At 40.9% G+C, this 12,874-nt stretch overlaps 1 protein-coding gene across 1 annotated transcript in view; it reads left to right on the forward strand.

The window, feature by feature from the left end:
* The window catches only part of LOC103377201 (sodium channel protein type 4 subunit alpha-like), an 81,570-nt gene that overhangs the window by 61,321 nt on the left and 7,375 nt on the right, over window positions 1-12,874 (forward strand). The window contains 5 exon segments of the mRNA XM_017031562.2: window positions 1,429-1,549; window positions 6,068-6,222; window positions 6,305-6,478; window positions 8,253-8,375; window positions 10,163-10,438. Of these exon segments, the coding sequence (XP_016887051.1) occupies window positions 1,429-1,549; window positions 6,068-6,222; window positions 6,305-6,478; window positions 8,253-8,375; window positions 10,163-10,438 (849 nt within the window).

The following is a 12,874-nucleotide window of genomic DNA, read 5'->3' on the forward strand; positions in this document are numbered from 1 at the left end:
AACTCAGAAAACGACTCACTCAGTTGTCGACTTTTGGGTTTTCAGTCTTATCTCCTCCACTTCTCACCATGTTTCAAAATCAAACTGAAGTTTGTAAAGCCGACACATCGGAGCTGGCACCTGGTCTACTGCTGCCTCGTGTGGTCAGTCAGTGTCACTGATGTAAACCTAAATGAAATATTTCACAAACATCGACGTCACGAATGGACAGATGGGGGCAGCGTTGGGTCGACAGCCTCGGTGTTTCCCTCTGGACCCTGGTGTTGGAGAGTAAATTTGATCAGAAGTTTCACATTACAAATGAAAGTGATGTGATACTGAGCAACACTGATTAACTGCAGTAATCTGCAGGGTAATCAGATTACGTGTGTGTGTGTGTGTGTGTGTTATACAGTGTGGTTCAGTGCCTTCAGTTTCCCTCTGCAGCACAAAAGACTATGAATAGAAATACATTTAAACCACTCATTATAGATGACAAGTGTCAGCCCAAAGACTGCTCTGTGTGTGTGTGTGTGTGTTTGCCATTTAGACCTTTAGTCGTGTGGGTGTCTGTGAGAGATTGGGTCTGTATTCTTTTCTGTTTGGCTTCGCTTGTCTGTGTGTGTGTGTGTGTGTGTGTGTGGGGGGTTCTGGTTGTGTGTGTTTGGTTGTGTGTGTTGGAGCAGCCAGCCTCTGTTTCCAGAATGTGAGTGCATTCATGAGCTGTTGACTCAAGCAATAAGCTCACCTGTCCACATTCACACACACACACACACACACACACACACCTGCTGTGTCTTTCTTTAACCAAAGTTGCCAAATTCCCCTCACATTTCCGTCCTCTCCTTTAACAAACCCTTCCTCTCTCCTCCATCTGTCTCTTTTGTCCCTTCGTAAAAGTTCAAGTCCCAAGATGCTCAGCACACGGGGACCTTTAAAACAGCCGTGGTGCAGGTGTATTCACTGTCCTCCTAACGATAGCTTTTCTGTCATATTTTCCTTTGTTCTACAGACTGTAACATTTGTATTTGTAGCTTTTTAAGTCACTGTGTTCTTTGGGTTTATGTTGTTTTTTGTTTGTTTGTTTTCTTATTTTCAGTATTTAATTTTGAAGTATAAGAGTTTGACGTTGCCTGTTCAGATTTTTCGCAATTACACAAACTGACCACAAAAGGATTTCCAGTCTTTAATTTTGATGTTGCCTGTTCAGATTTTCCGCAATTACACAAACTGACCACAAAAGGCAGCATAGAACCAGCAGCTTGATGACCTCTGTGTTCTCCAACCACTGATTTGAAAAAAAAAGTGTTTTTTAAAATTAAATTTATTGAGTCTTGTCATTCTGTTCGATCACACCATCGTCATGTTAAACATTTCAGAAACAATATTTTAAAAAACACAAGTGTTAAATAAGGCTAGCTGATGATGAATGTATGTTTTTGTCAACAGAAAGAAGACATCAGCCTATCAGAGGGCAGCACTGTGGACCTCAGGAAACCTGGAGAAGAAGAGGACGAGTTCTCGGAGGTACCAGAAGAAGCCCTGGACCCTGAGAACTGTTTCCCGGACGGTGAGTTTTCAGAACTTTTATTTAAATTCTTTGTAGCAAACGTCAGGGAGGGCGGTCCTTATTGACATGACAGCGTCATATTTACATCACTGTCATTGGCCACATAAGCTCATCTAAATGTAGCATCAAGCAATCCAAACTTCTTGGATTGAACTGTTAGGACTGGGTGATTGTGTGTGAGATGAGGTGTGATTTACTGTTGTTCAAGTTTGAACATGTCTTCATGGTTGTTCTTCTCTGGGAGAACGTTGGAACGAGTAAATATTTCAGATGTTGTTGTTGTTTTTTGTTGGTGAACACGTCTGTGAACTCTAGATAAGATTTGATCTTGGTTCTAATGCTTGGTTTCAATGTCAACAACTGGTTAAGAACATTTCTGCCATGTGACTGGCTAATTAGATATTAGCATCATGAAGCACTGATGAACAGATGAAACTCAAGGAGTGGTTTTTGGGTAAAACAAGACGTTTTCCCCCTGATTGTTTCTTCAAATTCCACTTCCTGCTGTGTTGACATGCCTCATGATCTGCAGCTTGTGCACTAAGTAAATATGCCAGCCCTTCAATTTTTTTTTTCTTTTTGCTGACCCCCATGAAGGCGTTTTTCCTTCTGTTTCTAACTGTACTGGTGGTGCACCCCCTCCTCCTCCTCCTCCTTCTCCACCACCTCACCTGCCCCAGTCCTTTCAGCCTGAGATTAATGTTCCTTCAGCGACAAACTCAGGTGAAAACAGCAGCAAAAAAAACAAAACAAAAAACAAAACAGCTGTTTCCTTTCCTGACTCAGCCTATTTCCTGTTGGTGCCTCAGAGATTTGTCTCAGGAAAGAGGGAGTGCATTCACAGCAGCGAGCGGAGGGGGGCAGCTTGGTCATTAACAGCAGCCAATAGACAGTGAAATCCTGTTTCTTTAAATGTAAGCTGAGTATGACGTACTTTAGCGTCACATTCTCACGTGTGCGTCTCTATGCAGATGACGACACTTCTTACGTACATAATTGTGAACGAACCAGAGTCGGAATTGAACAGTGACCGAGAGCTAATAATGAAACGATCTTTAGGTATATGGATATACTGTCTAAAATATATAAATCATAGATACTTTTGTTGATCTTATTAAAGTATATATGTTATATAATATATAGAGAGTGTAGATATTATACTTTATATTGTAATACAAATACTCCTTATTGGCTGAAACTATTTTAAAAATAGTTAAGTATGCAACATTAAATATTTAGATTTTATTTATTTTTTGTTATTCAATTTCACTAAATTTATGTTAAATAGTTGTTATAATTACTATTACTTTTGATGTATGACCACAAAATGCAATTACATTAACAAAATAACATACATGTTACTTAAGTTGACAAGAAATTCTGTATACAGTTTTGGTAATTTACCAAAAATGTGAAGTTTAGAAATGTTGTAACAGGATTTTTAATTACTATTAAATAATTGATAACACCCAGTTGGTTTATTATGTTAGAAAGTTCTTATTAAATAAAGGTCATTTTCATTTTTAACATGAACAGTTTACACATTAAATGGTTTTTATTCATTAGTTTTTACTTAAAGTGCTCCTACCTGGAACTTTAAGCATTTTTCAGCAAATTTTTTACTTAAAGTGCTCGTACCTGGACCTTTAAGCATTTTTCAGCACAACACAGGGATAGAAATCTACATTTGGTTTGCAATAAAAACAACATCCTCCTATATCTACATGAATGGTTGCTTACACTCCTTTGAATACCAGCCCTTAATTCCCATGATCCTCCTCTAACAGCTGTAACATCCTGCAAACCAAACATGTTGTTTTCTTTTTTACCGTATCAGGTAAAAACCCTGACCTTTATCTGGGTGATGAAGATCCTCGTGGAGTCTCGTTAGCACTGAACATCTTCCCTCGTTAGCTCGACCTTCTTCTCTTGTCTTGAGAATAATTAGCTGCAACTCACCACATGTACTTTGTCTTCCTGACAGGGAGAGGGAGCAGTGAGCAGGAAACACTGCTGTTAATGATCACACAGGAAAAAAACCCACCGTAGACATCCTGGTGATGAGGTCATATGGTCTGGGAAAGCCTATGTGAAGGCACACGAGTGGTTAAAGTCCAACAGGAAGTTCAAAGAAATGATTCTCTGACTTTGGCGTTTGAAATCATTTGATCAGATTTACCTCAGTGATACAAACTGACCACACGAGGCAGCAGTAAGCCAGTGTCCCAGTGAGCTAAAATCACAGATTTTGGTTAAGAGGAGCGAGCAGTTTTAAAGCTAACACTTTCTCACTCTTGTTGATGTGCGATCTTCCCAAACAGTCAGGCTGATGTCATTCAAGTTTATTTAACATGGAGAAAGACCATCACGCTGCTCTGTCCTCACGTCCCCTTCTGACCCGGTTCTTTGACAGCGGTTTCAGCTCGGATCAGATCTGGACCAGAACCAGCAGTTCGCTGACACAGCTCTGTGTGAACATTTTTGTGGAGCAGGGATTCCTGCGAATGTGCAGCTGCTGCCGCTGCAGAAATAGGCCAAAAAAAGATGCCTAACACCAGCTGTGTGTGCGCGTGTGCACATGCGTGTGAATGTTCAGCGTCGGCAGTTGCAGTTTGTGCTGAGACAAAGATGCCATCTGGAAGTTCAGGACAAATCCCATGTTGTTGTTTTTGTGGTCTTGTTTGCTTTGTTCTTCAGGTGCTTCAAATCCAAACGTCTCCATTTTATTTTCTGCCAGACCAACGAGGTGTTAGAAAACCTGATGAACAAATTAAAATCTGAAATTAAATCTGTTATTACCAATTCGTTGGGTTTACATGATCAACTGCAGCTTCAAGAGGTTTGAATTCAACCACATAAAAAAAATACTTGAAAAAACTTGAACGGTAAAAAAAGAAATGATTTCCTATTTTAATTTTGCTGAAATAATTATTTTTGTACGACTTTATGGCTTTTTAGGTTCATTTTTTTAGGACTGAGGTTTTTGTCAACAGGCCCTGCTGGTCAACAGTGGTAACGCTAGTTACCCTGTAGTTTCAATAATATGATTCAGTAGGAAGACACACACACACACAGACACACACACACAGACTGCAGGTACAGATACAGTTCATCATTAAATGACATACATTAGAGAAATCCCATTATATACTGAAAAATAAAAACCCACAATCACACACACACACACACACACACACACACACACACACTGATGTGCTGACAGCAGTCATTAGATTAGCTGCTGCCTCATTAGTCGTCTAAATGCCAGCTCATTGGTTAATGTTGTGATGCTGCATGACACGAGATTGAGAGGAAATATCTGTGTGTGTGAGAGAGAGAGTGTGAGTGTGTGTGTGTGTGTGTGTTTCTGCCTGAGTGGAGGTGGTCCCTCAGACGAGACACTCCGTTCTCGGGTGTTCTGCTGGAAACAGAAACGTTTCTAAAGCTGTTTCATCCTGATCTGTTTCCACCGCAACAGATGAAAACATGGTTCCGTTTTTTTTATTTTTTAAATCTAATATTAAACTAAACTGAAGAGTTTGAAGTCTGTAGCAAAAGACCAAACAACTTAACACAGGATCTGAGGATCAAGTGTTTACTTGTTTCAAGATTCATTAAATCCAAAAAATGTTCCATGAAGGAAGGAATCAAAACCTGAGCAGTTCTTAAAAACAAAACAAAACAAAAACAAACCAACATTGACTGTAATTGAGGTTGTGATCGGCTTCACTCCACACTGCCATGGAGACAAACAGAGCTGCTCTAATCCAATCACAACAAGGCCTGGGGTCATCTGACACCGGATCAGATGCTGCTTCACTTATTATCTCCCTGAGTGTGTATCTGTCAGTGTGTCAATGTGTGTGTGTGTGTTAGGAAAGCCCTTCTGGTTTTTACTTAAACTACTGAACAGTAGTTGTGTTGACCTGTTGACGAATTAGCGCCCCCCTCTGTGCAGTAGAAGTGGACAATGCTACCAATAAAAAACCTTATTTATGATAACTAAAAATACATTTAATTATCGTAATATTTATAATTTATACATTTTAATTATCAGAGATTTACGTTTGGAAACGTACAGTATTTTCAGGTATTTTTATTCAGTTTTTGCTCAGAGATCGACTTCTTGTAGCGAACATTTTATTTACTCAAAAACGATGAAAAATCTTAATCTGACGAATGACTTCATCTTCCGGCTGAGACGTTATTCTTCAGCCAGTTACTGTCGCCCTCTGTTAGCTACGCTGAGTTCCCATCATGCTTTGCTGTAGGCCACTTCAGCATCACTCAGTGGACCAGTCACTCAGGGGAACCTTCCTCTGGGTGGTGCAGTGAGTCAGCATCAGGTCACTGCTTGTCTTCACAGACATGATTGTGTTTGAGAAGTAGCTGTTAGCGCTGGAGAAACCAGACGTGTGGAGGTGACGGGAGAGTGGGAGTTTGAATCTGCTGAATTAAAAAAAAACAACACAATCCAAGCCTTTTAAATCTCTCATTCTCTGTTTCTCTCACCCACAGTATGCGTGGCCAGGTGTCGCTGTTGCGACATTGACACAACGGTGGGCTTCGGTCAGATTTGGTGGAGGATGAGGAAAACGTGTTACCAGATTGTAGAACACAGCTGGTTCGAATCCTTCATAATCTTCATGATCCTGCTCAGCTCTGGAGCTCTGGTCAGAAACGTCAATTTCTTCACTTTTTTTAAAACTGTATTTTATTCAGCTCTCGCTGAGAACCTACTTACGCCCCCTGCAGGCCTTCGAGGACATCTACATTGACCAGAGGAGGGTTATAAAGGTGGTGTTGGAATTCGCTGACAAGATCTTCACCTATGTCTTCATTCTGGAGATGATCCTGAAATGGCTTGCTTACGGATTCAAAAAATACTTCACTAACTACTGGTGTTGGCTGGACTTTCTTATTGTTGACGTAAGTAACGTCCGATCTTTTTTTTTTCATATCAAAACTTTTAATTCATCATTTATTGTCATTGTAAAGACATTGCACAAAAACAAATATGGAAATCAACCTCATTTCACAAACGATGCATTATTTGAATGAGCCTGTTTTTAAATTGTGTGAAACTCAGTGAGTGGGCAATTGCTAAGGAGGCGGACATGTTGGATCACCATGCACCAAATCTGAAACTAAATACATTTTGGTTTTAATGAAGACATGGAGGTAACCATATACTCACTCAGTAATGACATGTTGAAGAGATTTCACTGCTAGATGTTGACAGATCTTCAACCGTTCATGTTCTTCTGTGGCTCCTACAGATTTTTGACGGCATGTGTGACGTGTGTCTGTGTGTGTGTGTATGTTTGTGTGAGACCCGCTCAGTAAATGTGTGACCACGTTCTATAGATTTCAGTCTTGGGTCTTCTGGCTCACTACGTCTCCGTGGACCAGATCACCACCATGCGGGTGCTGAGGACGTTCCGGGCGCTCCGGCCTCTCCGGGCTGTGGCCCGCTTCGCTGGTATCAGGGTAAGACCCGGCTCAGCTTGCCCAGAAGCGGCAATGACCAGGGGTCCGTGTGATCCTTTGACCCGAGAACCCGCCTCGGCAACCCGTGGGGCTCAGTCCCCTGACGCGGTCTCAGCGCTGCTGCTGCTGTTTATATACAATATAAAAATCCTTCCAATAGTTATTCCCTCAACGTAATTATTTTTAGTTCATTTCAAATAGAGTAAAGTGATAGATTTGGGTTTGTTTTGTTTTGAAGAGTGGTGGTTGATTAGGTGAAGGTTTGTAGTCAGTGCTGACTTCACTGTTGCCCCCACCTGCCTAAGACTACATCTGTGAATGTACAGTGTGTTCAGAATATGTTCTGCCTTTACACAAAAACAAAAGATACTTTATAAACCACTATCTCCCCCACACCGAAACCCATAGAGAAAACCAATTATTTCACCTCAGGGGAACAAAGAAGCTGTTGGTCTACTGCTGCCTCGTGTGGTTACGTTGTGTCACTGACGTGACTCTGAAAGGAGGACTTTAATCACCAAAGTCACAACAGTGTCACCTTTGGAATAACCGCTGACACGGCAGTAGACGATGCTTTTGTTTGTCCTGTGACGTTAAATCACTGGTTTTCTCTGTAGACATTTGGTATGGGAGAGTGGGCGGTCTACAGACGACGGTCTACAGACGACGGTAACCCACTGGAAAAGACCAGCGGGTAAAACCTGTTTCTGTGGTTCCCCCCCGCCCCCTACTGGCAGTCATGTGACAACGCTGCACAGTCTTAGGCTTGTTGAGGTAGAAGTGAACTTTCACAGACCGACCTTCACATTCACTACCACTAGAACTGGGACAGACTAAACAACAGTATTAACTAACGCAGAGCAAAAACGCAGGTTACTCTCTAACGTTGTTTATCTCCACAGCACGGGTTCTGCAGAACGGAACTCACTTTATTTTTTTTTCTTTTCAGGAATCAGCAGATAAATAACCAAATTTTTTTCTATTTACAGTTCAGACTCTTCATGAATCAAATCCCGCCCATCACTGAGTCAGACTCCGCCTTCTCCTCTTCCTCCTTTATTTCCTCAGTCTGTATTTTTTACAGGATGGAAGTTAACTCTCCCGCTTCTTTTTCTCTTTTTTTTTTCTCCTCCTTCTCCCTTCCGACTTTGGTCCTCTTCTTCCTTCTCTCTCTCTCTCTCTCTCTCCCTCTCTCTCTCTTCCTCTACTTCAGGTCTCATTGGTCAGTTTGACAGCCAACGCACTTGGTTATTCGGACTTGGCAGCAATCAAATCCTTGCGGACGCTACGGGCGTTGCGGCCGCTCAGAGCTCTCTCCAGGTTTGATGGAATGAGGGTAAGAGTCAGTATTACTGCTGCTAACAGACATGCACCTGGGCAGGCGGGCAGGCAGGTGGCGCTGGTATTCACCCAAGTCTAAAGGGCGTGTAAATACAGAAGTAGAAAATGCTAACATTGCCGAATATGAAATTTTCATTTTTTGGCTCTCTTTAATAAGCTCAATATTAGCTTACCAAAAAAACTTTGACGACACAGTTTCATTAAAATGTAAAGCAGTGGTTGTTATTAACATTAAAAGAGGAACTGCTGTACAGTTATCCCAGGAGTAGTGGAATAAGACAGATGGCTAACAGGCATGCTAATGTTACTGAAAACATTAGCTGGATAGCATTAGCATGCTAATTTGGCCCTAGCGCTACATGTAAATGTCAGTCTGCCCAGGTGTATTTATAATCCATCTTTTTTTTTACAGTGGTCTCAGTTCTTAGGATTGTCAGTATTTCTTCTTTCTTATTGGTTAATTTCAGGTGTTTTTTTTTTCTCTCCAGATGAAACTCCGTTTACTTGCTAAATCAAGTAGCTACGTTGTTTTTGTTTATTCTTTTAGGAAACTGTTTGTCCTTTTCATTAATCAGTGTTAGTGACAGTGTCACAAATGCCCAACACTGTATTGTCGGCGCCCCCTGCTGCTACACACATCTCTGATAATAACACCGACATTAGCTTATGTCCGTAATATCTCAAAAACTCTTGCAATGGGTTAAATTTTATCTTAATAAAATAAAGGAGCATCTAAAACTCCAACTGGACCAAAAAAAGCGCTTTGAGCCACACTGCTCACACAGCAGGGGATTGTGGGTAGAAGAGGTGCACTGTGGGTACACAGTCAAGGCTGGCTGTGTTTGAGTCGTGCTGCGTTCACTGTCTGTGTGAATTATACATAATTTACTGTATTTCAAACCCAATATTTTGTAACCACAGTCATGTCGTTGTTTCCCTGAAACTAACATTTATCTGTAAAAATGTCTGATTTATTCAAAAATAAACAATAGTCTCAACAAACAAACAAATAAAACCAAAAGTTTAGTTCACATTTCATCAACTTAAGAAAAGTCTGACTCAAAAGAAATCTATGACAACTAAAGTACTATATCTTCAGAATATGTTCTCTGCTTTACCTCACTGGTATTTAGACTTTTTTCCACAAAAAATAAGTTCCTACCACTCAGTCTGTCAATGTCCACAGAGAAAATCAGCAGTTTTATATCAGAGCACAAACTGCAAAGGTTGTTGATCTGCTGCTGCCGCCTTCACTGAGTTCAGTTGCGTTATTTTTGTGACATCGGAATTTGAAAACCTTTGTTTAGATTGATGTCAGTGACACAGTAATACCACACGAGGCAGCAGTTGACCAGCAGCTAGTGTCCCAGTAGGCTAAAAATGCTGATTTTCTCTACAGACTTTGTTGTACCAAAAGTGAGCAGTTTTACAAAACGCTCACCTCGATGTTAGCCACGTCAGCTTGCGTCTACAATATTCTACAAAATTACGTGAACAGCTTTTACCAACAGGAAACTGGAGTCTGCAAAATGGTCAGTCTGTCACTGAGAAGTCCATAGAGAAAATCAGTAAATGGTCGCTGTATATGAAGCAGAATACACACATATTAGCTAGCCATGTCGATGTCTCACATTGAATCCATAACTTTAATATTCCTGGTCTGCTGCGATGAATTAAATTTCAAATCTAATTTTAGTCCAAATGACCAGGATGCACTGCTGTGTTTTTCTCCGTGTCCATGCATCCGTCCTCTAACCTCCTTCCTCTTGGTCTCGTGTCCAGGTGGTGGTAAATGCCTTGATTGGAGCCATCCCCTCCATTATGAACGTGCTGCTGGTCTGTCTCATCTTCTGGCTTATATTCAGCATCATGGGCGTGAACCTGTTCGCAGGAAAGTTTGGCCGCTGCATAAACCGCACGGGTCAGGTCTACGACGCTGGTGACATCAACAACAAGACTGAGTGCCTGGCACATAACGACACTTCACTCTACTACTGGAGCAAAGTCAAGGTTAACTTCGACAACGTGGGGGCGGGGTATCTGGCTTTGCTGCAGGTGGTGAGTGACACATGTTTCTACAGCAGCCTGAATGGACAAAACAGCAAGAGCACACTCAAACATTTAACATTCGCATAAAATATGTGTATTTAAAAATAGTAATAGTTAAGATTAAATTTACCTCTAACAAACCAAAATGTTAGACAAGAATACAGGATAAGTATAAGTTAAGTGAATGAAAGAAGCAATTAATAGCTAAACATTAGCCTAGAAATAACTCAAATTTTGTCCAAAAATGAAAATAAAATAGAAAAATAAAATCCAAAAATAGACTGAAATCACACTCAAAACTGTGAAAATTAACAACAAAGAATTAGGGGTGAAAAACTGTTGCATTATCCACAATAAAAACACACAATTCTCGTCCATAAATAAAGGTTAAAAACAGGTTACATTGTTGTGCTCTCAATAGTTTGGCAGCAATGTTTTTACTAAATTGAGGCTCTGTGTCTCAGTTTGTTTCTATTACTAGGGGGCGCTCACTGCACTGACAACAATACACAAACACTGTATATAACCACATTCTAATGTGGCTGCAGCTCACAGGAAACTATCTGTCTTTGTCAGAAGGTATAAAGTGTTCCCTGGAACTTTGTCTGAGCCGGAATCAAAGAGCATCCAGTGAATAAATCAGCCGTAGGAGGACTGACTCTCTCCCTCTTCTTCTCTAACCTCATCTCATCTGTGGGTTTTTTTTTTTTCCTACGCGTCGTCCATTTGTCGTCTTCACTTTAATTTTCCTCCCACTCCTCGTCTCTCCTGTGTCACTCTCACTTTTGACTTTTCCAACCGTCCTCTCTTTAATCTCCCTCTCTCCATCTGTCCGTCCCTCCTCCTCTGCCGGTTCTTTAATTGCTGTGATGTTTTTAAGAAACACTTTCTACAGAGAAAGTCATGACAGAACGGGGAAAACGTCGGAGACAAAAGCTCTGGTTAAAAGTGATTTTAATGAATCATCACACGACGAGGCTGAAGTGTTGACCCACAGATCAGGAGCTCTAATGGATCAGCTTTGTTTTAGTCAGATCAAAATCTCTCCAGGTTTCTCAGTCCATTCTGTTTCAGGACATAGTTCTTTACTTCAGGTTCACAGTAGAGTCAGGTCATCGTTGTGTCGGACCCTCGCAGAGTTTCCAAACGTCTGTGTTTCACTGCAGGGTCAGTCTTCTTTGTGTTCCGTCCCTTTTTTTTGCAAACATTAGTCATCATCTCTACGGACGAAGACATTTCAGTGGAGTCTCCTCAGACCTGATGATCTTCATCTTCCTTTAGCTTTTCTTGGTCTGAAAGTCAAGACTTTTTTTTTCACTCTTCAGTTCCAGACCTTCATCCGTGTCTTCTCAGTAAATCCAGGCTTTAAGACACATCTCTGTGTCTAGACGGAAACGTCCTGACTTCACTTCACTTCACAGTCCGCTTTTTGACATTTCATAAACATTTTTTGATTTCTCCGTCTGTTCTCCTTCTACTACGTGAACATTTCATTTTATCATTATGTTTTCGTCTAAATCCTTACATGGAGAGACGGTGAAAGACAAAGCTTCGTTTTAACTTCAGCTTGAAGGTCTAAAGCATTACTCACACAATAAATAAATAGGTCGGTTCTGTGACTGTTCTGTGAAGTCAAGTCTCCGAAGAAACGTTGTACTACAAATGATTTGCTCTGTTTTAAACCAGCAGGGAGATAATACTTCAGATTTATATTTTCCTGTTTTCTCTTTCTTCTTTCTGATTTTCCTCCCTTTTTTTGTTCTTCTCCTCTCTCTCTCTCCTGTTTTTTTTCTTCCTCCTTCTCTACATCCGTTATTAAACACAACATGAACAAAACCAATTACAGTCACTGCAACTTTTCTCTCTGCTCCTTCTCTCCGTCTCCATCGCTTCGCTTTCTTCCGTTACGCCTCCTTCTCTACCTTCCTCTCTCTCACTCTCCTGCTCTCTCTCTCTCTCTCTCTCCACTTCTCGGTCTCTCGCCCACCGCAGGAGTTCTGAGAGCCTCCAATCAATCAGCGTCTGAGAGGCTTTTATTTTTAGAGCGACTCCAGCAAAGTGGGAGGGGAATGGAACGATGGAGAGAAAGAGAAAGATGGAAGGAGAGGAATTAAAGAGGAAAAGATGGATGAAGTTTAGAGAAAGGAGGCGAGAGGTGGAGGAGGAGTGGAAGGAAGGAGGAAAGAAAAGAAAGCAGAAATTAGAGAAAGAAAACCCTTCATTATTAAAACACATTATTCTAAAATAATTGTTTTCTTTGTTAAGGACAGTATTGCAGGTGAAGTTTCCCAGACAGAAGTTAAGAAGTCGGTAAAGCTAATCAAACATGATGTGAACATATACAGTGTGATTAAAGGAGGCCGTCGTCAGCAGAATAAACTCCAACCTGAACCATCAGCAGCAGGGTTTAGGGGGAAAAAATAAAAAATAATTTAAATTCTTTTT

The sequence above is a fragment of the Cynoglossus semilaevis genome, chromosome 3 (assembly GCF_000523025.1).
Source record: "Cynoglossus semilaevis isolate Cse_v1.0 chromosome 3, Cse_v1.0, whole genome shotgun sequence".
Classification (NCBI taxonomy): Eukaryota; Metazoa; Chordata; class Actinopteri; order Pleuronectiformes; family Cynoglossidae; genus Cynoglossus; species Cynoglossus semilaevis.